The sequence below is a fragment of the Acromyrmex echinatior genome, chromosome 1, assembly GCF_024713525.1.
Source record: "Acromyrmex echinatior isolate Ae372 chromosome 1, ASM2471352v2, whole genome shotgun sequence".
NCBI lineage: Eukaryota > Metazoa > Arthropoda > Insecta > Hymenoptera > Formicidae > Acromyrmex > Acromyrmex echinatior.
The window spans coordinates 10,876,719-10,903,433 of NC_141852.1; the positions used below are offsets into that span (position 1 = coordinate 10,876,719).

The 26,715-nt window shown below is 32.8% G+C and overlaps 2 protein-coding genes across 2 annotated transcripts in view; one reads left to right on the forward strand and one right to left on the reverse strand.

The window, feature by feature from the left end:
* Positions 1-494: 494 nt before the first annotated feature.
* LOC105145998 (scavenger receptor class B member 1) lies at positions 495-5,111 on the forward strand. The gene is made up of 4 exons (XM_011055969.2): positions 495-1,181; positions 1,701-1,975; positions 2,649-2,892; positions 3,379-5,111. Exons 1-4 carry the CDS (start codon positions 495-497, stop codon positions 3,718-3,720), a joined length of 1,548 nt encoding a protein of 515 aa, XP_011054271.2. The 3' UTR covers positions 3,721-5,111.
* Positions 5,112-5,480: 369 nt separating this feature from the next.
* emp (epithelial membrane protein) overlaps positions 5,481-26,715 on the reverse strand; it is a 40,874-nt gene continuing 19,639 nt past the window's right edge. Inside the window, exons 2-6 of the mRNA XM_011055970.2 lie at positions 17,331-17,668; positions 15,325-15,822; positions 13,847-14,045; positions 11,096-11,304; positions 5,481-7,950 (exon numbers count right to left, since the gene is read on the reverse strand). Of these exons, the coding sequence (XP_011054272.1) occupies positions 7,708-7,950; positions 11,096-11,304; positions 13,847-14,045; positions 15,325-15,822; positions 17,331-17,668 (1,487 nt within the window). The 3' untranslated portion in view covers positions 5,481-7,707. The remainder of the gene's footprint in view (positions 7,951-11,095; positions 11,305-13,846; positions 14,046-15,324; positions 15,823-17,330; positions 17,669-26,715) is intronic.

The following is a 26,715-nucleotide window of genomic DNA, read 5'->3' on the forward strand; positions in this document are numbered from 1 at the left end:
GAGAATTTAAAACAGTACCATCGCCTCTGAACTTGGCGCACTGAACTATATATCGGAGGATTAGCTATCAAAGGTCATCTTGCGTGGCAAGATTATCGTCAATATTATCATTTTAAAAAAGGCGGGGAAGTTTTTCTACGCGATCGGCATAGCTTAACTGGCCAGTTCGTTTAAAACATTATACATCAACGGTGACGCTCCGCTGCGTCGTCGACTTATCTATTTGTGTCCGATTGAGATTTCTATTCAAACACACGTTGGAGATTCCGATCATTTGTCTTTATTGCTTTACGGACGTAGGTTTTTAAAGGATAGTGTGTCCAACAGATGATTTTGATTTTGGAAACTACTTTTTGAAACCGAAAGATTCAGTTTTGATCGAGCCTAAATTAAAAATTGAGATTCTTTGATTTCTACAAAAATTGAAATCGTACAGTTAGCATAGATTATTGTCTCTTTCACCGATTACCTTGGCGATTACGCTGGCGATCGGTATGAGGATCTCGATGACCGATACCGCCTTGGATATAGAGAAGAAAGCGATCGGGCGTTGCGCTCGACGCAGTCATCGTCTTCGCATTTGGCTCGTCTGGATCTACTGCGGCATCTTCCTGATCAGTTCCGCCGGCTTTTACGTGTTCTGGTACACAAACGCGATCAACAATTACGTGTTGTCATGGCTAGAATTGCGTAACGGCACTGTCATCTTTGACTGGTGGCAACACCCACCCTTGAAGTTGAAATATAATATCTATATCTTTAATTATACGAACGTGAACGAATTCGAAGCGAATGAAGCGAGCAAGCTGTGCGTCCAGGAGGTTGGTCCCTACGAATATCAAGAGACAATGAGTCGCATGAACGTGGTGTTGCACGATAATGACACTATCACTTATCAGACTAAGAGATCCTTTAAATGGATAGGCGGGCGATCCAAGAACGATATCGTCCTGGTACCGAACGTGCCGTTGATGTTCACCACCGCGTATGTCCGGGACCTGAGCTTCGCAGTGCGATTCGTTACTAACACGGTGCTGTCGACTCTGCAGGAGCAGTTGTTCATCAATCAGACTGTCAATGGTTTCCTCTGGGGATACGATACTCAGCTCTTCCACATGGCTAAGCTGTTGTTAACGCTGCAGCAGGACATACCCTTTGAAAAGTTCGGCATACTGGCCATGGTGCGTGATTACATACGTTTAACCGCGGAGAGTTTTGAATCTTATTGAAAATTTTATTTCTATTTATATCGGTATTCATATGATCGGTTCTTATATTTAAGACAGTCTTAAGTACAGTCTTAAGATCTCATAAGCCAATCACAGAGTCATATTAGTATATTAGTAATGTCTTAAGACGATTGAGGAGAACAAGAAAGTTAAACTAATGTCAATTTGATGTCATATTGACCGAATTATATCATTTTTTTTTTCTTAATTTAATCAATGTGATGTTATTTTGACTTTTTTGTTCTTCTGGGGGAGAATAATTTAACTTAAATTTTTATAAGAACTGATAATGAATACCGATTATAAAATACCAATCTTAAAATATTTCCAAACCAATCTTTTTCCAAACAAAAAAAACATTACGAAAGGTAATTTTATCGCGGCGTTATGGTGAGATTGTTTTTTGGATATATTAAGGCAATATGATTTTTCAATTGCGATTAATATGAAATGCACATTTTTTAAAAATAGAAAAATGGTATCGATAAGGATCGCATCACGATGCATACAGGATTGGAAGACGTGAAAAATCTCGGCGTGATCGACCAGGTGAACGGAATGAACAGCCGGGTCATTTGGGATGACGAGCAATGCGATAAAATTGAAGGCTCCGAGGGTGGCCTATTTCCACCACATTTGGTACAGGACACAAGTAAACCTCTTTACGTGTATGTTAAGGATATTTGCAGGAAGCTACCACTTCATTTTATCGAACAAACGACTACCTACGACATACCTTCTTTAAGGTAAATAAAAAGTTAAATTTTGCACTTTAATGCATCACGATTTAATTGCAAATTTTTATCGCTAAGTAGGGAAAAGTTACATTATATTTCTGAATATTTTCAATCAGAGTCTTAGGAAATTCTTTATATAAATATTTAAAAAATTTATTCTAATTAGTTCCAGCTATTATTAAATAATAATGTAATCTTCTCACATTTCAAAGCGTTTTTTTCTTATAAATAAATCCGTCTGATGATATGATAATAATTGCATAGAAATTTCGGTTACGAGAATTTCTTTACAATGATTATTATTATTTATTAATATTTCATTATTATTTATACCTTTGAGGCTTCTACGAGTACTTTCTATATAGAAACTATCTGTTTCATGGATTATCTCCATGTGTCTATGTTCATTCTTGAAATGTTAACGTTTCATGAACGTTGCAATTCACTTTATCGAGACGAGAAGCAGTCTGCTCCTCGCATTGTAATAATAATTATTATTACTATAATTATAATAATAAATATAATAATAATTATTATGATTATCATTTTATTAAAGAGATTTATTTATAAAAAAATAATTCAAAAATGAGAAAATATATTACTATTATAGTTTTCTATTGGAAAATATAGTGAATTGATTGAAGACACGTCTCTCTTAACATGATTTTCTTTCTCGTCTCAGATATAAATTCACGCCAGATGCGTATAACTTCTCAAATAAGCAAAACGAATGCTTCTGCCCGAAAGTACATGAAAAGAGAATCTGTCCACCCTCAGGACTCTTAAACATATCTGCATGCGTTTTTAACATGCCCTTGCTCTTATCATTTCCGCATTTTTATGGTGCCGATAAGTCTTTGCTGGAACAAATAGACGGTTTAAATCCTCGGCAGGAAGATCATGAGAACTACATAGACATACATCCGGTAAGTAAACATTAAATTTTAACTATTGTATTATATTATCGATTAAATGTTTATTTAACTTACTTAACTTACAGAAATTTATAATTTAATACTGACCAATTTAATAAAAGATTACTATAATTTTGAGTACTAAAAGCACTAAATAATAGTTTTAATACGCAAAACAAACAAGTAATTACAATTAATTTTTGATGCATTATTTCCTTGCAATACTAAATTTCTGTAAGGGTGGATAATCACATCACGTCAATTGTTGTTATTTGAATCTTATGACTGATTTTCATTTCACGAGTTAATTTTGAGAGCTTTCTAGAGCAGAAAAGAAGACCGACATAGAAGTCCGTCTTTGTTCGATATTTAGTGAGACAAAGATAGAATGACTCTAATATTCTGTCAAAGAATTGAGAAACAATACTATCTCCAATCTTTATTGCTACTTTTACAATCGAAAACAAATAAAGATTAAACTCAAATTTCTATTTTTAGCGCTTAGCAATTCCCTTAGACGGTCGGTTGAGGATGCAATTGAACTTGGAGGTGCGAAAGGCAATCGGCGTGCCGTTTCTCGGGAACCTGAAGGACGGCATGATCCTTCCACTTATCTGGGTCGAAGTCAAGGTAGACGAATTTCCGGAACAATTGTTGGAAATCGCCCACAGCGCGCATTTCACAGTGGGCAATATCGAATTGGCTTTGCAATGGGGTACTCTGATAATGATGATACTTTCCTTCAGTGCTATGATTGCCTGTCTCTGGAAATCTCGCTCGAAACAGAATGTGGTTCTCCGAAAAAATTCCGTTCAAAATAATCTTCTTGAGATGCTCTGAACGAAATGGAAATCGCTTGAAAAAAATGAACGAACGAGCGAAAACCGTCGCGATCTATTAAAAAAAAAAAAAAGAAGAAAATAAGAATTCTTCGGTAATATGAATATATTCAAAAGATATTAGAACTATATTTAGTCTAATTTTTTAAACGCTTCTTGAGATTTTTATGCTCGAGATGTTCGGTTAAAGACAAAAGATACCGATAGTTTCTCATAAAGGCACGGAAAAACGAATTTGGGTCAAGTAAAACTCGGTAACGTAAATAATAATTGTTGTGCAATTAGAATAATGTATGTTACTGGCAAATTGTGTTAATCATTTCTATACGGAGAGATTTGTCATTATGATGTATAATTTCAATGTGATAATCAGAATTAATAGATTGCTTGAAGATATAAACGGTAAAATAAATCCAATGAAATTTTTCACTAACAACGCTTTGCGGTTTGACAAACCGTTTAATAAGCGAGTTTATTCTTAGAAATGGAAACTTCTACTTGTTTATCGCGAATAATAACATTTCCAAAAATATTATATGATAAATTTAAATATTAATATTCGTTCGCAAAGTTGAAGAACATTTTTTTAAGTAAAGGGCTTAAAAACAATCAACAAGCTTCTAAAGCACCTTTTTATTCGCGATCCATCGTGAAATCATTTAATATAGCGAATAATCAATCCGGCGAACGCAAAGTCTAAAAGGATGCCGGTGAACCAGTAATTCCTATGATAAATTGACGTACCGTTGTTGCATCGTGAGAAAATGACAGAGAAACACGCCCGCAACACGGCCAAAGTTGTGATTGAGACTTTAGTGCATCGGAAATAATGTGTAATTATGCCGGCGGCGGTTGTGATCCGTCGATGGTTAGCATTTGCATCTCGTCGTGATTATTACTTGGCGGTGTCGCCGACCGCGACAGTGCGTTATACCGCGCCATAATGATCGACCTGTACTTAATTAAGTGATGACGCACACGCGACGACAGTACGTATTACATACGATCGTTCAATTAATGAACTCGTCTCAACGACGAGATTCGATACAGGTTTCTTTAATGTAGAATGTAAGATTTTTGTAGAATTAGATATGTATATAAATTTACAAATATTTAAGCATTAAGGTTCACTTTGCTCAAATTTTTTTTTATTTAATTAGATTTATTCTCAGTGGTGATTAGGAGCGATACCACGAGACTCATGATATTTATCGATGTACACCACATATTTATCTATCTTTCTCTAATTATAATAAATCCAAATGCGGAGAGAAAATATTTTCTGTATGTCTGATGTTGTATATATGTATGTCTGATATTGTATAGAAGCGCGAGCGTCGTTATTTTTCATTTTGCTATACTGATTGAAAAAGAATTTATTTTAGTACGGCAGATATTTATTTTTGACATTTACAACTATCCCTACGACGACCTCTTACTTACCTTCGTAGGAGTCCTTGCTCCTTTTATCTCACGCTCCATTTTAGAGAATTATCTTTTCATGAATATAACAACTAATCATATATCTATGCAAATCGTTCGTTGCGCTTGATTTATCACTGAATCGTCTACGTGAGTTCACATTTTGATAACCCTAACAACATGAGATCTTATTTCATGGGAAACTTATTTTCGTATCAGTAAAATACACGCACACACATCGTCCATCGTAGTGCGTGTGGACGATAAAAGCATAATGTGTCGTAACACGATATTACGAGAGTAGGAGTGGAATAATCGTGAACATTAAATCAATCTCTGTTATATCATAAAATTAATTCTATCATATATTTTCCTCATTCCTCCTGCATTCATCTCTCGGATGAGAAGTTTCTAATCCTCTCTGTTCCTCGGACGCAAGAGGAACGAAAGGGCGAAAAAAAATTCGAAAACACTTGGAAATTTCCAGGACAAAAGAGAAGAGATAAGAATAAGGCGTGAGCAATAAATCAGAGTTGAAGAGTTCCTATTCCTTTTTCTCTCTTTCTTTCATATCTGGAATTTAAATATCAAAATGTCAGATTGGTGCAAAAGATTCATATTTATTAAAATATGTGAAAAGCATAATTTTCAGAAAATCCAAAAGAAAAATTATTACTATTAAATTCCAAAAAGAAGTTTTCACTTTTAAAAAACTTTAGCTTCATTCTTATTTAATATAAAAAAAAAAAACGATAAATCTTTTGCAACAAGCTAATAAATTGTAACTCTATTTTTCTATAAAGTTTACATACGCATGTAATTTTCGTAAGTTAGTAAAGTTGAGAAAGAGTATAGTTATCTAACTATATAACGATTACGCTGACACCATTAACCAGATTTCTCACGCTCGTGCGCAATTTGGTATCTTTTGATTTTTATCATACAAAAGTAATTTATTTATTAAATCTAATTATGATCTACGTTTAATAATTATTTATAATAATAATAATAATAATAATAATAATAATAATAATACATGTACAAACGAATAACGAGAAATAGTACAATCTTGGTAATTACAATCGATAGACGACAACGACGGTCAGGTTCTATGTACAGAAAAAGAGATTTCTGTCGTTCCGCTGTTGCTGCGTCTCGATTGCACAAACTACTCGTCGCAAACACGCTCGTGCAATCCAAATTGAAGTCGTGAACGAAGCTTGTCCTCGGAACAACGGCATGGACGGAATATCAATTTCATCCTTCATCCTTTACGTCAGTGTTCGCAGCGATAATTGCTTCACACGATTAAACAATGATCCTTAAAGATCAATTCGATCGTGCAGAGCAAAGAGCAGCTCGTTATTAATATTAATAATCCTAATAAAAAGAACGGTGTTGCGTCAATATAAATCCTGATCGCCGAGTTTTTCCTAGCAATGACTCAACTTTAATTTCTTATTTCCATGGAATATCGTAAAAAAATATTATAATAAAATATTCGTCAGCTTAATTGCTCATTTCATAATGATAATGTCAAGGTAAAATAAAATAAATCTAAATATAAATATAAAATTCTACTTTTCGATTAATTCAGCTAAGAAGTCAACGATGGAGTTTAAAAAACCCGTGACGAAGCGCGGATCTTTTGCAATGTTTTCGTCGGGAAGACCTAGATTTTAAATTCACTCACAGATATTTCTGAGTTTTCTCAACTCGAATTTTTAACTCGATCTTTCACGAAGGAAAGATCTGCCGATTCGTCACAATTACGTCTCGAGCAGATAACGTCTACTCCACAGATCTCAAATTCGTCGCCGACCGTTGCTCGCGATTAATTTATACTCGTGCGACTCAACACCGTTTAACAAAACACCATCCCGAGAAGAAACACACATAATATAAATAAATTTAATGTACCGACTGTCCGCATGTAACCCGATAAAATTCGTGTCTCATTGGGCAGCCTCTCCCTCTTCTTTCTCCTTTCCTCCCAAACAGAAAGTCAATGTCATTTTGACATCAAAATGATGTCAAAATGACTTTAAAATGAATCATTAAAAGTCATTTTTCAATCATTTACGATTTGTTTTAACGTCAAAATAATGTTATCTGATGTCAAAATGATGTAACTTGTCCCAGACAACACATCCAAAAAGAAGATGTCTTACAAACATTTTAGACATATTAAAGACATATCTTGGGTGCATCCCATTTTGCGCTTACAGCGCTTGTAAGCATTATTTGTTTAATATTTCATAGATAACAATGATGAATTGATGCTTACAGCGTGTGAACGTGTAAAACGAAACCTATCCCTCGATTTTGGACTTTTTGTTGTCTAGACTCGTTCCGCTTTTTTTTTCTCTCTTGCGAAATTGAATGTGGAAATTCTAATCGAGATATAAAGCACATGCCCGTCGCCTATAAGATAAGTAAGATTATCGTACAAGTCCTCGCGAAAGAGTACACTCGCGCGCTACCCGGCGCGCGACTCGTCTCGCGGGATGGAACTCCGAGTACTCGCGCACTCGTTTCGATTCCCTCACTTGTAACCGGTTGGACTCTACTTGCTGAAAGCAGGATTCAGCTGACCGGTCTTGGTGCTCGTCGCGTTCGCCGGCAATGGGTTGCTCAGGTGCAGCTTCTCCTGGCGCTTGGCGGCGCGTGCCAGACACATGAGCGCACCGAGCAGGACGATCGCGCCGATCACTGCCAGGGCGCCGGACACCGCAGCATGGGCCACTGGTGGCAACTCTACCGCCAATTTCAGCAGGGAACGCATCTCCGGGGGTAGTTCATCGACGCACTGCGTGAGAAAAGAAAACATCGTTATTGATATCGAGGCTGGGTTTGGCTCCGTTCAACGGAAAAAGCTGCTTTGCGACTATTGTAAAAATTCTTTTATACGATTGGTTTATATATTTAGATCTAATAAGGAATTTAGATTTATTAAGGGTAAGATTAATCTAATAGAGAATTTTACAACAGTTTCAAAGCTGCTTTTTTGCTAAACGTAGCTTTTGCAAAAAAAGAGAAATGCCTCTGCTCAATTCATCTGTCCTTAAATTAAAAAAAAAGAAAGAAAAAAAAGTTAAGTAAGAAGAGCCATTTAAGATCAATGGAATAATATATATGTATTTAAGTAGTGTACAAAGTTTGATTGTAACGTTAATTCAACTTTAAGCAAGGCTTAAAATTGTCTTCTTTTCTGTCTCTCTTTCGACTTTAAAGAAAGAAAGAGAAAAAAAGGAAGGGAGAATGAGAAAGAGAAAGAGAGAGAAGCCTTGCTTAAAGTTAAAATAACATTGGTGCAATTGGACTTTATTCTAACATCTTTGACTGTAAATGGCGCTTCTCTTATTTATGACAGTTTCTATCGATGTAATTTAATTTTAACTTTGGTTCAATTAATTCTTTATTTTTCAAAGAATTAAAAGTTCCAAGCATTAATTCTATCAATGTAAGATTAACTTTAATCTCAATTCAATTTACTCTTTACCTTCTTCTAATTTTAAGAATTAGAAAAAGATAACAAATAGTTAAATCAAGATTAAAGTTAATCTTTCGTGGATGGAACCGGGCCTTAATTGACTTAATTATATATTTGACGGTCTTGTGTGTGTTTCTTATTATTGTTAAAAAAATTAACTAATTATTATTATTTAAAAAATTAACCTGAATAGACGCCAAATTATTTTGAAAAATTTCTCTTGTCGCCACTAATTATACATTTTGCTAAAAAATTTTTTTTCAAATCATGTATTTTTCTTTGCCTTCCAACACACTTAAGCATTTAATTGTTTATAGGGCCGATCTTATAATTATATAATAATTCTGCATAACGTGTTCATCCTGATCTCTCTCCATTTTAAAATCCTTTTTTTATTGAGTTTTCTTTTATCATTTCATAACATTTGAAAAAATATAATTACTAATATTGGTCCTATCCATTAAGGTCAAAATAAATTATTCTAGATCATTCTTATATATGTACATAATAATATATTAATGCTCTTACAATTAATATGGATATATTCGTATGCTAATTCCATGGATATTTTTCTCATTTAATATTAAAAATAAATAAGTTAAATTAAAAATACACTAAAATATAAAATAAAAAGAAGAATATTGGCTGCAATAATACATTATGTATGAAGAATTTAAGAATTAAAGGACATCCAGTTCGATCGGATTTTATTTGAGGCAAGTTCGGCGGAGACAAAATCTCGAAACAAGAAAATCAATCTTTCTTTTCACGTTTGTTTCAGCGAAAACATTTTTCAAGATAACCAAGTCAAAATTCCTCGCAGTTTCGAGTACGTGCCGTCTTGAGTAACAAAGAAAATTCTCAGAGTCTGAGAGTTTGTTTCCTCTCTTTTTTTTTTCTTTTTCTCTCGTCGCGGCGCGGCACGGGGACAACGTCAAACTCTTTATTAGCAACGTCGAGACAAGTTCCATTAATATGAATCATGGACGAAAAGCGTGCAACAATACGTCCTCCTCTACGTGCATGGTATTCAAACGCACGTCGTTGCCGAGCGGCGAAACGGCGAACGACAGGCACGTTCCCATCATTGTCGAGGCTATGAAGAGGCAGAGATGAAAATTTCACTACTGCATAACTGACTCGAGGATGATAGCGACAATTTGTAAGCGACATGGCGTTCCGTTGTCAGTAATGTAGACTATCGTAATGTCAGTAATGTCAGTAATGTCAGTATGTAGAGAGGGAACAAACCAAACATCCTTGAGGAGAGCTCGATTCGCAAAACGAACGTCATGCTTATTTGATCGAAGTGGCTCGCTAAATTATTCAAGATTTGGAAGGTACACTTCTCATGCAATTGCTAATGAATAATAATTAATGTCTCTTGTAAATCTTCCAAGTCCATCTCAATCTGCGTTTCTCTGTGCTGAAGCATGTTATATTTTAGTATTTTGATATTTACGAATCCTGTTTTGTGAAAAACAGGAATAAATGCGTTATTTTATTTCCATTTTAAATGTTCATTTCGTGTCATTTTTCGTCTTTTTTTCTCTCTTTTTACAATATCCTTGATAATCTCAATTTTTTAAAGTCAATTTTCTGCAAAATTCTCCCATTTTTCTTTCGAAGTCAATAAAAAAGTTGGTTCGCGCAGTAATATGGACACAACGAGAATTTTCCGATATATTTTTGTTTTTTTTTTTTTTAGTCATTTTTATGTGTTTTACTTATGTGGACACTTAAGAGGGACAAACGAATCTCGAACATCTTCTCACTTACGTCGAAGCTCTCATTAGCATAATTGAAAAAATTTACAATACGTTGGAAAACTTAATAATTGATTTTCTTAACAGATAATTTATTCATAACAGCAGATTATCAACTCTAAAAAAAGGCGATTATCTGTATTTTTTACTCATATTCTAAATTTCGGATTTATAATTTAATCCACGCGCGAATTGCTGTGCTCATTTAACATTTAATTACGTTTGCTGCGTAATAATTTACATTAAACACGCTATGATTCATACATAACTATTCAGCACAAATTAAAATTTTGCAGAAAATTGACTGCAAATATATCTAATAATACGTTTTTTCAACATCGTGAGTAACGACAGATAATAATCAAAAATTCAAACAATCATTGCGAGAGATTCATTTTATCAAGGATATTGTAATTATGAGTATATCACATAATGCATTAATTATTATGTGATGTTACGTACGATGTATAAATATCATTATTATATTATATTGTTGGTATTCTTATATAATTACTAACACAAAATCAATGGATACTCTAACAGCACACCTTCAGAAGATGTCCTGAGGACGTAAGTCCTTTGAACATCCTAAGGACATCCCTAGGATGTATCCCAGATAAAGTGTGCTATTAGAATATCTAATAGAATCTATAGACAATAGTGCCGGATATAATTAAAAAGTATCATATACTTACATCTTCAAACCACATAATGGGGAAAATAATGTCGGGGAATGAAGCGACCTGCTTGATATCTCGCACCTGGCTAACTGCGAGATTAATTTGTACCCTCGCTCGCGCCTTCATAGCTGTACCCATTATAGGCTGTACATCAATGTAGAGCTGATGTTTCTCGGGATCCGGCGGAGATATGCCTGTCACAGCCTCCCGTAAGGCTGGATCGGCTGGAAAAAAGAATCAAACAACGTGAATGATGTTGTAAATCACTCAACAGAACCCTCTCTCTCTCTCTTTCTCTCATGTTATCTTGTATCGCCATTAATTAAAAAAAATTATAATAATAATTGTCGTATTAATTTGAGTATATAATCTGTTCCCTGTCTAACTTTTTTATATTATTATATGTGTATTGTCGTTTATTCGAGGAAATTCACTGCTTAATTTTGTATATATATATATATATATATATATATATATATATATTTCATTCTTTGTCAAACTTCTGTTTTATACTACATTATTATTGTTCAAAAATTCTTTTTTGCTTATTCTATATTTGTTATTCTTTATATTCTTTATATTCTTAGAGAATTTATTCTAGAATGTATTATAGAATTAATAAAAATGTTTTATTTATCTATCTATCTCTGTTTCTACAAAATTAAATTACTATTAACGTCATATTTTTATGAACAATTGTAAATATAATTTCTTCGATTTTTGATATTAAATTATTTTGCAAATTCGTAAAACTAATTTATGTTTATTTGACGTGAATCAGCAGAGATGCCAGTTTAACCATTAGTCTGATTACGCTCGTGTCTTTACATAATAACATTGCTTCGTTGCTTCGCAGTGTCAAAAGTCACCACGTGCGGTTACACGTACAAAACGGATGTAATGCACTACAGTTAAGTAGCACTTCATCGTCAGTCGAGTGGTTTAAGAATCATATTAACATAACATTTAAGACTCTTAACGTATTTCAAAATGCATAAATAGAAAAGCAATGAAATGAAATTCATCATTCTATCCGTCTTTTCCATTTTTAAAAAATAATGATTAAGAAATTAAAATAATAATGCGCGCGCGACTTCTCTTTAATATTTTCGCATTTATACTTAAATGACTTTTAAAGCAAATGTTTATATAATTATTAACACAAAATAACATTTGACCGTTGTACTCTTTTTTTCGAAAAATGCAGATGTAGGAGTCATTTACAGAATATTTTATGCCAAATTCGTAAAAGAATTCGCATCAAAGATGTCTCGTGTTATTTGAACAAAATATTTTGTAATAGTAATAAAGTATTTTGTAATAAAGTATTTTGTATAAATCCCTCTTTTAAATATGAAAATAATAAATAATAAGTAAAAATAATAAGTGTAAAATATAATTTTCTACTAAATTTTCTAAAGAATTTTATGTTTTTTGATTTAAAAATCCCGACATTGTTCATAAAATACATCAATAAAAAAATACAATGTAATCTCGTAACTTGACGTAATGTAATTGTTATTATGATCTCATATATAATGTTATATATATTAATTAATTATTAGTTTTTTACTCCTATTTTGTAATTATTAATCATTTAAAAATATAATAATATAACATTGTTCATATGTTTCATAAACAATTACAAAAAAAGTTTATTTATAAACATTTAATTATGACAGTTAATATCGATTTTTTTTAAAAAAACGTCCCTCTCTCTCCCTTTTGAAGAAGTCATTCATTTAAATTTTGTGTTAGACAAATGAAATCGAGTATCTTGCGCATTTTATTTTACGAGAGAATGATTTCACACGACGGTGAAACTATCTACTATCGGAGCATCATCTAAAATCTGGAACGCTGAAAGTAAAAGTTTGCGCGATGCGAAAATATATGCGCGATAAATGCGAGAGAAACAGTTCGTATAATATTTCGTGGGAGAATCACGGCGGATGCGTGAAAGAGATTGTTCCTAGGAAAAATAGGTCTCATAGTAACAGACTGTTCGACCGACTCCAACTTCTAGTTATAGTCATACAGAGCCGGAAGCGACGCGACAAGTAGATCTCGCTTACGAAACTAGCACGCACGTAAATAATCTTTAACCAGCCTGTCGGTCGATCGGTCGATCGGTCGATTACCTGTTCTACGTAAAGAAAAGGAGACACGTGGGCGCAAGAAGATGAAGAATTGGTTTTGCTTCACAGCGACTAGGAAGTAGTGACGAGAGACATCGCAGACACATAGATGAAGCGTCGGTGACGTGAGGAAGGAAATGCATGGTGTGTTGCATATACAGACTTATCGCGATAATCTGCTAAGAAAATAATTCCCGGCAAATTATGTGTTGCGCTTACGTAAGACGATACACTTTTACATACACGCAAGAGATTGATCGCGTAACGATCGACCCAGACAATGTTTAGATTCACAGTGTCGGAGATTCGTGACACGATACGTTACGTCAAGTATCGGATGATGTGCATCACGTTTCACGATTAGCAGAACTCGCAATTGCTCGCAATAAATCCTAGGAATAATAATAATAATAATTACGGCAAAAAGAAGACGCGACACTTGCTGTGTTACTCAATCGTTTCGCGTCATCTTGACGTATATCATCCGACTTTAAGATATCGCAATTAACTCTGATAAGTACGATAATTGCCAATAAATAAAAATATCTCGTCTCGAATCTCATTACAATAGTGTGATTGTAAATGTTTCGTCGATGAGGCCAGAAACCGCGGGTTACGTGACACTTACCAAGGTAGAAATGCGGGAAAGTGATGAGAACTGGCGAATCGTACTGGCACAAGGAGACGTTGAACGTGCCCTCCGGTGCACACGGTGGTCCAGCTGGACAGTAACACTGTTGCGACGCCATATTTTCTACCGAGGTGAAGACATTCGTCGGCGGGGCGAATCTGTAGCCAGGAACTCCTCCGGCGGCTATTACTTCGCGCTAAAAAACAAAATTTTCTTTGATGCGCAATGATCAAAGTCAAGTACTTTATTGAAAGCATTGATTCATATTTAAAAAAATGATTGAGTAATTTTTATCTTACAAGATTATATCGTACAGTAAAAATATTCTGGTTATTTTTGCCAAGCTTATGGCAAACTTGATTTGTATCTAAATGTATTGTAAAAATATCAAGAGATATAAAGTAAATATTACAATTATAATAAATTTATTCAAATGATTATTTTCAGAAAGGAAATCATACTTTATTCTCAAGATTATAAACATGTACGCTTGAGACTTTATACATTGATATTTTTTACCGCGCAGTAATTTTATCAGCGTAAAAAATATTCATTGATAAAATAAATTTTATAGTTTTCAGTAGCATAAAATTGATAATTTTACAAAAATGTAAAAAATATCTTACAGTATAGCTATATGACGATGGTTCATTTACTAGAAAAGTAAAATAAATTTTACATAAATGGGCGCCTATCCCTATACAGATCTTTTAATTCCATAAAATTTATTAAAATTCTAACACATATTACGTAATTTACGTTTTTCTTCGTGCGAGATTAAAAACAAAACTGAAAACTTTAAGTGACGTGAAATGTACTAACTTTATGTTTCTTATATTTAGCTGATCCATTCAAGTTCGACATTTCGCATCGAAATTAAAAATTGAAATAAAATTAAAATTAAAATTGCCGACTCAAATTATTAAAAAATATATTACTAATTTTTGTTTACATGTGGTATTTTCAATATTTTTATTCAAATAACGTAACAATTAAGAAATGTTCGATTAAATTAACAAAAATTTAGAAATCTTAAAAATATTAATTGTTCATGATTCAAAAATAATTTTATTTTCTAGCATAAAAAATTTTATTTAATCAAGATATTGATCGAGATATTAATATTATTGATTATTTATATTAGGTGTTGGAATTAATTCGTAGCGTTTTTTAATGAAAGAATGTTATTTATTTCACATGAGCATTAAAAAATACATTAATGAAAGTACTTCCCATCACTTGTAAAACGCTACGAATTAATTCCAACACCTAATATTATTCATTATAATATTATTATTGAATTATAGAATGATACACTATGAAAACAAAAATAGAAATGATTTTTTTCGACATCCTCCTGCTTCCGTATTTTATCACCTCGATAAATTAGTAAGTTGCAGTTTGTGTGAAAAAGTCATCAAACGTCTCTGGTCGTATCAGTTGGATAATTAAAGACGACCAAAAAAAACACAAACCTGATAAACCAGCGGCAACGTCCGGCAGAGATCTTTCTCGAAGACCTTGAGCACGGTCTGCTTCGTGATATGAGGCGGGAATATGCTGCCATCAGTGCCCATGATGGAGTCGCATTCTTTCGTGGTCCAATGGCCGAGAGCGTCTTTGCCATTCCACCTGTCCATTAATCCGAATTTGGTGATATCAGTACTGCCTGTAAACATCGTGTATAGATCCGTCCCAGTCGCGTTCTTGCCATAAAGCAGACCGAACTGATCGTACGGCAGCTTTTGTTCCTTGGGCACAACATCCTTGGCCAGCTTGAGCAGAGGGTCATCGTAACCCCAAAGTAGCTGATCGACCGACACCTCGACGAACGGCTTGATTTTTAGGATATCCATGATGGACGCCATTGCCAGTCGCAGGAAACGAGCGGCGTGTTTCGACTGACTGGTAGCTGATAGCATAGGAACGTTCGGAACGACCACCAAATCATCATCGGAACCGGATGACAGATCCTAACATTCGAGAAAAGAAAGAAAATGAAAATCTGATCGAGTGAAAAATTGTGACTGATTGAATGCAATAATGGGAAAATTTGTAGAAGAATAAATATACGATAAAAATCTATTTTAGAAAGAATAAGGATTAACAATAATTAATCCTTAGTATGTACGATGATTTTTCAGTCTTTTATTACACACCATAGGTGTTCCTATATTAATTTCAAATACAAAATTAAAGACAAAATTAAAACTACAGTATTTAATACAGTATTTAATTTAGTATTAGTAATAAGCAAATTACACACTATTAGCGTGTCTTTAAGATACACTAATTTTTTATTTAAAAAAGTTCTGTATAAACGTTAACTAATTACTTAATGTTTCTAGATTTCCGAAGAAAAGAAAATATGCAGAAAGAAATATGCAGAACATGAATGACTCAATCGTATATACTAAGAATTAACATACACATACATATGATAAAAAGTTAATAATAGTGTATTATTATATAAACTTTAAAAAATGCTACACAAAAATATCACGCATATATAGAAAAACAGCACAATGGAATAAAAATAATTAAATAAAAAACAAAGATAATAACAGAAAATGAAAGAATACGTAACGCACGGTAATAAAATAATTTGCAAAAGAAACAGAGATCAGACAAAGAATAAAAATCCACATCAATTCGCGAACCGTTACATAGCATCCGCATAATAAATATTTTCTTCTATAAATTTTCTCTCGAAGCAAGAACAGTCCGTGTACATATTGTCTTTCTTGTCGCTAAGTTATACGATAATATACTTAACTATGCCGTGGAAACGTTTCTCTGAAACGTCGAATGTAGAAAGTCACGACAGTGATTTCGATGCGCGAGCAAGAATAGCCGTACAGCTACAAGTCGACAGAGAAAACACAATTATGACGGATTTAAATAAACCCGGAGGCGACGTGACGCCTTCGATTGTCATTCAACGCGGATTCACTGGGTTTTTTTTTCTTAGTAGCCGATGTTATTCCCGTGCTTCTTGAATAAACGAACAATCAAAGATCGTGATACATCCTATGCGTTAAAGATGCGCATTGTCTTGAATACTAATCAAATAATAAACTTAAATAATAATCAAATGCTTCTAATAATAAAAATGTCTCAGTTTCGGTCTCAGCTGTTTTAATGAATCACCTTGGAAAATATTCGCGTGAGAAGAAAGCTAAGCATTAGATATTTATATGTTTATATAAAAAAGTTAAATATTTATATGTGTATGTTTTTATATTTTGTAGAAAGCAACGACTTATTGTATAATTAAAAGATACATGATGTAAGTTTAGAAAAATTGCAATTTCAATACGGAAAGATATAAATTTTAAATAATTATAATTTCAACACGGAAATTAAAAGATCAATATTGATATACCTATATCTATATGTAAATCAAAAACAAACTTGGTTTAAACGAAGAAAGCGAGAGTTTTTAATTAACATGACTGCTGTTAATTAGATAAGGACTTACTGAATTAAAGATGAACGTCTTCTTGACTTTGTAAGTGACGGTTCCATTATCGTTGAATTTGATATCCACCTTCTCCCAACGTTGTTCGTAAACGTATGGACCCAGCTCCTGCAGCGCTGGTTTCTCGCCGTTGTTCAAAAATTCGTCAGCGTTCGTCACGTTATAGATGTAAATTTGCATACGTGGCACGACCGGCGGCTGCTTCCAGAATTTGAACGTGCGTCCGCCCTCTCGTATCGTAAGCTCCTTGTCCAGGATTAAGTTGATAAGATTCGGAAATAGAACCGCTAGGACGGCAGCCAGGATTATTAACAAGACTCCACACGAAACGGCCGCCCCTGAGGAAGAGGAAGGAAAGATGAGTCACTGCCGTTAGTTAGAAGTGTTGTTTGATTTTTTTTTTAACGCTGAACGGAATTCGCATTAAAAATCATGAGAATCAGTATGTTAAATAATACGTAAAATAAGTGAAAATAGAAAGGAATTCAGAATTCTCGTTATATTTGTAACTATTGTAGTCGAACTACAAAATTAATTTATTTCGATACATTGTATGAAAGAAGAAAAAGTTTCTCGTTTCTGGACTCGTGATTTTATGCGGTATTACTGAAGTAACGGCAGTCTTAAGAACCATAAAGCATTGGGTTTTAAAAATTTATTCCTATCAATTCAAAAAGTCGAAAGGGAACATAGAAACGGCAAAATTTATTTATTTCACAAAGATACGGAACTTCCGTTTATTTATATTCCATTTCTATCGGTTCTTTCTATGTAATCCTTCATTTTTACATTTTGTGTCAGAGATAACAATCCTGGAGACCTGGAGTAATTAACAAATAACACGATTATCTTTCGAGATAATCATGTAATATAATTACGTCACGACCTAATGACCTTCGATCGAGGTTGTTGACCTAACAATCGATTCGATCAGCAAGAGTCAAACACAAAAAGGAACAAGGATAGCTGGTTTTGTAAAAAATATATCTTATGCATCTCCTTGAAACGGTCGTCTTCCTTCCCGCCACATATAATATCGCGGTTATAGCCCGAGGGGATAAACTTTATGTCCCTTTTAATGACCGTATCAAATTGAATCGACGATTAGGATTAATGGTTACCCCGATCCTATTTCAATTAACTGAGAATTTAATTGAATCAACTGATCTTTTATTTGAATATGAGCAAATAAATTCTTGATTGATGCAATGAAATAATTTAATTAAAGCAAAAAATTTGATTATTGTTTCATTTTACTTGTTTTTGATAACATACAGTTCGCGATGTTTACTTTTTGCATTTAGCATCTTCGTTCTTTCTCTCTTTTCAGCGCCTGAATATATATATATATATATATATATTCCTTTTTGTGCAAACATTTTTGGGAATTTCAAATAATGTAAACAAACCTACATCGAAAAAATTGTATTCTCAAAAAAAAACTTAAGAGAATTATATACTTTTAACGTATTCTTAATAAATAGAATATTTTCTTCTTTCTGTTAGTATTTTTAGAATATTCTCTTGAAACTAAGAATATAGTCTAACTGTATAATAAAATTGACGATCTACGTACGCCGGACGACGCCGGTCGCATCAATTCGTGCCAAATAGTCCGTAACTCCGTATTATACATTTTGTAGTTGTACAGAGCACGTTATTATCGATATTTGTCGATCTATATATTATAAATAGTGCAGTGCATAAATTATATCAATACAATGGATGAGAAGATAGTGAAATAGTTCGAGGAAGAGGAGTTAACCGATTTGATGGAGATGTTTATAAGTAAGTTTCTGAACTATTATATTAGGTGTTGGAATTAATTCGTAGCGTTTTACAAGTGATGGGAAGTACTTTCATTAATGTATTTTTTAATGCTCATGTGAAATAAATAACATTCTTTCATTAAAAACGCTACGAATTAATTCCTACACCTAATATATTTATGAATTACGTTTTTATATTCTTAATAATTAGTTATTATATTTAAGATTTTCATGATCGGCGTAAGAAACATATTCCAGTAAGGTTGAATACTTCAAAATTATTTTTTTTCGTGTTTGTGGAAAGTCATTTTCTTTGTCTCTAATCTTCCTTTGTGTGATTGTGCATTTGAATGGATTGGAAACAGAACGAGAAGGTTAAATGTAGCCAAAGCAGTAAATTAATAACGTGTCAAATAACGATTTAACGATTTCGATGGTATCAAAAAATAAATATACTCGTATAGGTTATTAGATTGCTAACCTGTCGCTTTTAAGTGTGCTGTATAGGATATTCTTAATATAAGAGTAATTCACCTTACTAATATTCTTAATATATTTTTATTAGTTCAGAATATCTGGTACTAATCTATTCTTCTTCAGCAGAATTCCCTCTGAAGTTAAGAAAATCCTTTTAGCACTTATTTTAGAAGAGATTATTATAAAAATAAGTGGGAAATTCTTAATTCTTTTTGAAAATACAATTTTTTCGGTGTATAAATAATGGTATTTTTAGTGCACGATGCAACTTTCATTGTGATTGATTTGAAATAGAACCAAGCAACCGTCAATCGTAAATGTCAACTTGTAGTCTGATACGAGTTTAAGAACGAAAGAATCACTAGATGTAAACTAGTTGTAAACATTTTGCACCTTTCTCGTGAATATTTATCCTTTTGTACGGTCCGTTCCTCGCGCATGTGTTGCGTGTTATTATTTATACACTTATGCGGCCGTACACTTAACGCTCTGCAGTTACTTGCGGTAAACAAGTATCTGGTAACCGGTTAATTAAAAAGATATAATGCTAAATCAATGATTGAATACTTGGGATAAAAGACTCGTAAGAATGTATTATAATTTCAATTATTCCACGTGGAAGATTGAAAATAATTATGCGTAATGACAAAAGCAACAAAAAAAAGCTATCAGAGCCATCAGAAGAATTTTATGAGACATATAAATGTCAGAAATATATCTTTCCTATCTTTTTTTTATTATAAAACATATAGTACCTCTTATAATTTTTTATTTATTTTTAATAATCTTTAAATTTCGTATTACTTTTACTTTTAATCTATTTAAATTAAATGTAAAATGTGTTAATGTTTTAAATTAAACATGTATTCTTGATTTTATTTATGTAAAATCTTTTGATATAATCTATTCTAATTTTTCGTGTCTTAATCGCACGAAAAATTAGGAAATATAAAAAATTGAGAAATTTATTCTTCTGGGCTGTTTATACAAAAAGAATCTTAATATGGCCAAGACCTTCACCTCATTAGCCAAATCGTGAATTTTGTTTAATTCTCGCATTTCATTTGTGGACAATTATAACTGTTTAGCAATAAACATCTATGTGCCAATTTTCATGGCGAGGCCAGCCATTACATAAATTTCATACAACGCGACATTGTGTCAGAAAAGTCTCTCACATGATTAAAATTATCATTAAATTAACATAAAACACATATTTGATTTTCTTATTGATTTAAGTAAATTCAATATTTCAAAAATTACTCAATATTTCTCATTATTTATTCATTTCTTCAATATTTAATATCTCTTATTAATTTAGATAAATTTAGATAAAAATTCAATATTAATAGCTACTATATAAATTCTTCACTTTAATACATTTATAAAATATACCGATTTTTTGCATAATTATCTACATTTAACAGCTACTGTATAAATACATTAACAATTCTTATTGTTAGATCTTTATTAGATTCATAGAACGTTTACGTCCTTCGTGCGATGGTCGTCAATTGCATTGTTTGTCTTCCTCACGTTGTTTGTTTTTTGAATAGAATTATCAGCTGTACTTTTTTTTAAAAGTACATGTACATACTGTTTTTGAGGTCATAAAGTCTTTATTTTGTAACTGCGTAAACGTAGTTGCAAATCACTTACAACTACGCTTACGTAATTGTAGAATAGGCTTTAAACTTTTGGTCATCAATTAAAATTTTATATTTATAAAATTATATTAATAAGAATTTTGTCAATAAAATTATATTGTAAAATTTTTATTTTATTAAATACCTACATTTAGCATAAAAAATTATACATCCTTCTTACATCCTCGAATTATCATCTTTTGAAGAGTATATAGTGTACTCTCTCTCTCTCTCTCTCTCTCTCTCTCTCTCTTTCTCTCTCTCTTCTCTCTCTCTTATGATTCAGATGTAGTAACCCTACTCGTGAGTCCATTAATACGTCGATATATCGCGTTCCTTTTCGTCCCTCACAACGAAATTACAAAACCACCGCCTACGCGACATGCAAGCGGAAGAAAGCTGATCGGCACTCGATGCATCAATGCGCGAGTACATCGGTCTCGCTTTCTAGTAGAACCGCGCAAGTCGCGTTCGCACCTGACGGAAGAAATGCAGGATTCTTATCCCCTCTTCCTTACCCTCGTTTGTTCCGACTTTTCTTTTCCTGCTTTTCACGCGCGCGCGAGCGCACGTATTTACTTCACGGTCCCGCAGGATGATAATTTTTGCATGGTTGTGGTTGCATCTTTTTATATTGAAAGAAATAACGGAACCGGAGATGATTCAGATTGCAATATAAGGTGAAACCGGAAGCATAAATAATCATGATTCTGGAAATTTATGAAGCGATATTAATTTTCTAGATCTCAAATATCTCTGGAATGTTCTCATTCTTTTTTCTTGTTGAGTGTTCATCTTACATCATATCTGACTTATCAAATGTAGACTTTAGTCATTATTCTTAGTTAGAAGAATAAAAAACTCATTATTTACGTAATAAATATTTTGTGATTAAGATATACAAAAATTTGAATTGTTTTATCGGAACTGGATTGCGTTATCAAGTAATGTAAATGTAACGTCATTGTATATGTCAAAATAAGTGAAGTAGAGAAAAATGCGAATAATCATTTTCACGATGAGAAACACAAACAAACATTTTCAAAATATCTTGTATTTTTTTTTTTTCCCTCGAGACTGTAATTCTTGTTTGCTAGCTTATATGTTTTGCTCGCCGTCGCGTAAACTCGAGCGAAGAAATTTCTCTTATTCCGAGGTGTTGCGACCGTGCAACGTATATACGTTTTCAAGTACTTGACCTCCATTCCCTTCTTAGCGCCGTCTAACTTCGTGAATGGTGCGCGATGTACAGTTGCGATGCACATCGTAATTCCGTGCATTGCGTCTGTGGAACAATAGCGTGTTAACTGCGAGTGACCAACTGGGACATATCCAACATACGCGAGAAGCCAAACCTGAGTGTACACGATCTTATATGCATTATACCTACGAGATTACAATCGAGCGTTTGTCTCTAGATATATGATTAATATTTCCGATCAAAAATTATTTATGCGAAAAGAATATTTATTTCATATCTGTATAATTTTTTTTCGAAATGTAAGAAAGAATTTTTGTATTATTGAAAATCTAGAAATTTAACTAGATACAAATAAAAATAATTTTATTGAATTATCAAATTAATTAAGTAAAACATTAAGTTTTATGACAAATGCTGCTAAAAGTTTTAATATTTAGCAACTAATTTGAGTCCTATATAATTATTTTGGTCCAAACAAAATTATATTTAAATCTATATTTAGCTATATACATTTTTACTTGAAAAATTTTTTAGAATATATATAATTCAGAATATATAAGTATATTATTATATATTGAAATATGTCCATATATTTCTTTCTTTTGTAAAATTTTGTATAAAAATAATAATAATCATAACAAGGGGACATAAAAAATAATTAAACAAATAATTTTTTTTACAAAAAATTTAAAGAAACAAAAAAGATTGCCCATATATGATTAACGATATATGTTATAACATCAAAAAAATATACTGTTTAACGATTCTGTCTTAATGTCAGAGGATTTTTCATTTATATACAACTTCGAAAAGATACTCCACAAAATAGAGAAATTTCGTATAATCATAAGATGTTAGATTCGATTGCAATCCTCTTAATACTAGAAGAATGTCTTGCATGTACTGACATACACGCATAATGCTGCGATAGCACGTAAATGACAAATTTCTAACAAATAAGCGCTAGTATATCTTACTATATTCTCTTATTTTAAAAGGCTACTCGAATTACTATATAGAATTTTCTATAGAGAAATTTATGTTTTATCATAGCTCATGTGTTATCATTTTTAGATGAATACATATTATAAAATACACGCGCCTGATTTATGTAAGATTTTTTGCTTGGAGGAAATGCTATTTGTCGACGATTAATGCAAAACTTTGAACTTCTTTCGGTCTTCATTCATAAAAAATATAGATTATTTGTCGAATCAGCTTCCAAGTAATATATTCAGAAATCTGGTCATTTAAAAAACACGTGATCATTACCAAAGCACGTTTACGCAAGTGCGCTGAATTCAGAAATCGCATAGCATTCCCTATCGTGATTATATGTGAAAACCAGCGTAAGCGTAAAAATCAACTGTCCCGGAGATCTTGCGACACCTCTTTGTGTGCCGTGTGTGACCAATTGTTTGGCTAAAAAGCCATTTGCGTTTTCAGTCACGTAGAATGATATGCGGGGCGCGACCGCGGCCTTCAGAACGAATGATTTCATGCACTTTGCAATGGACATGATCGACAGGAGTGGTCCATGCGAACAAGGCTAAGTCTCAAAATGCAGTATATTGAAAGAAAAAAAAAATTAATATTTTACTCGTCAGAGTTTCTCTTTCGGACGCAGTCACGAGGAAGGGAATAAAAACTACTTTATTAATTGCGCGCGTTTTTGCAGCAATATTGAATGTCAAAGACAATTGATTGCGCAAGAAGAAGCGCAGGGGATGAAGATGAAGGGAAGAGAGACGGGCGTATTATTAATCCATCGAAAAATTGCATGATTCGCTTCGAGACATCGGATATTGCATCGCGTGTAATTATCGATCGGCAAAGCGCGGACGGACGATTACAGATAATTCTTATTACCAGGGTTGCCTTGGGACACGTTCCCACTGACATCGCGGTCAGAAGTTTTAACATCTTTTAACAAAATTCCAACTTGATATACAAATGTCATTGCTTGTATTTTTTCTTGTTTCTCGAGGGATAGAGCGGCCTCGAAGATCTTGTAAACATCTTATAGAAGGACAATATATCGATCGTCCTTGTTCGAAGACCATGACAGCTCCAAAATGTTGTTCTCCTGGTAAACGCGAAATCGATGGTCAACAACCATACACGCGCATCGACTGCATGCGCAATAAGCGACCTCGTCGTCATGTAATAGCTTCGTTCTTATAGGAGAAAGGATGTCTTCGCATGACGGATTCGAGTCGCACGAGACCGAACGAATACCTCGCAACACACTCGACGATCGACGTGCATTATAGTACATTATGCATTCAAGTACTTGCAATATTTTGTAAAATAATATTCCGCAGACTGCATAATGTAATATGTCTTCAATTTCTGTTTATTTATATCCGTAAAAAATAAAAAAAATTTAATCTGTTTCTTATTTCTCTTTACGTTGAAAAACAATGTTTCTCTTTTTTTTTTTTTTTAGAATTCGCTACATTTTCGAAATTATAGCCTTGTCAAAATTGCAGCTAAATTCTATACGTCAATTTTATAAATTGACTTAATGATACTGAACGACCATAATATTAGTGATAGTTGAATAAACAAAACTTTCTATAAGTATTAAGCATAATTTAATGTCTAAACTTTAGACGATGCACGATTCGACGAACGAATCGTGAGAACGAGACGAACTCGTGGAAAGATCACGACGAGCGGGTCTGGCGAATCGATCGAAGGCGAGGAACGTGCCCGATTTTAAGAAAGTTAATGCTGTTCTTTCAAGGCTTGGCAAGGTTTACATCGGGCATAGAAGAATCTTGAGGTATAACGATGAATTAATCATGCGAGGCACACACACATACGTCAATTGACGTCACGAAACTGACCTTACAACCACCATATACGAGTTATAATACGAATATGGTTCGCCGTTGACTCTTTTTTTTGCCTGATTATCATGGTCAGTCGACTTTTTATTATTGATTAATTATGGCAACTTGGATCAGGAATTTCGATGTCGTGACATTCGCGCGTATACAAGAGTGAAAAATATTTATAGATGCAAAATTGTGACCTTTCAGAAGAATTACTGGTTCAAGGTTTTCAAGGTTACTCTTCATTAATGCAATTGTTGTGAAACTTGGAAAAGTAAGTAATGGTTTGAAAAACATAAAGCACACCGAGGACAATTATAATTCTTCATCGACCTGTGAAATTTTACACCTTCCGTCAGCAAATTGGTTCTCTAAACTTCAGTAGAATCTGAAGAGATTTTTATATTGCTTCGACCTTATAAAAACTTAAAAAAATTCTTGTATACTTGTAAAAGCTTTAAACAAGTTTTTACTATAAAATAAAAATCGGAGTGTATTTTATATTTATTTCTTCCAGATTTAGAGATATGTGAATCAAGATGTAAGATCGTATAGAATCAAATCGAATCGAATCGAAACTTTTTTATTTGAAAACGAATCGAACTTGAATGAAATTTTCTCGAACTTACATTAAAAATTAATGTAAAAATAATAAAGTATTTCAATAATGTTCCAGATTTTTTTTTAGATAAACGTTCATAATTTGGGAATCCATGAAACATCCATTCTATCATTAGAATGGCAATGAGAACTGTAGCTTTAATCGGTATTACGACACTTCTTTAAATGAAGTAAATATAAAATAGGTAATTGATTGATTTGAAATCGAATTATCAATGAATCTAAATTTTTCTTTTAACTTCAAAAACAAATTCGAATCGAATCTATTATAATTCAATTTGATTCGATTCGAATTTAAACTATTCGCATACCTCTAATTTAAATTTGTTCACCAGAATTTATAATAAAAAAATCAACTCTAATTTGACCGAAAGAGAGTTAAATTTGCGCCTTACTTTCCATTATTATTATTATTATTATTATGTGTTGTATATGTATGGAATTTTTTCGTTGCAATATAATTTATACAAAAAGAAGGCAAAACTTAAAAGAGGCAAAACTGGTTATATCTGCAATCGCTGCCTAAATATTTAACATAACGCTTGCTTAACATTAAATTTCGTAACCCAAGCAAGTCAATTATTCATTGCGATTATAGAACATTTTTTTATTTCTTCCTTACTTACCGTAATATCATTATTAAATAAGTTACACAAGAGTCTAACATGTATTCGGGATAATGCTCATTCTATAATAGAATAATAAATAAAAATTAACTGATAACGATCAAATATGAGGAGAATATTCGATTGTGATTGATAGATTTTTACAAACTCAACATTTACGTAACTGTAAAATAAGTGTAACAACCATTTATGGCTTTCATGTACC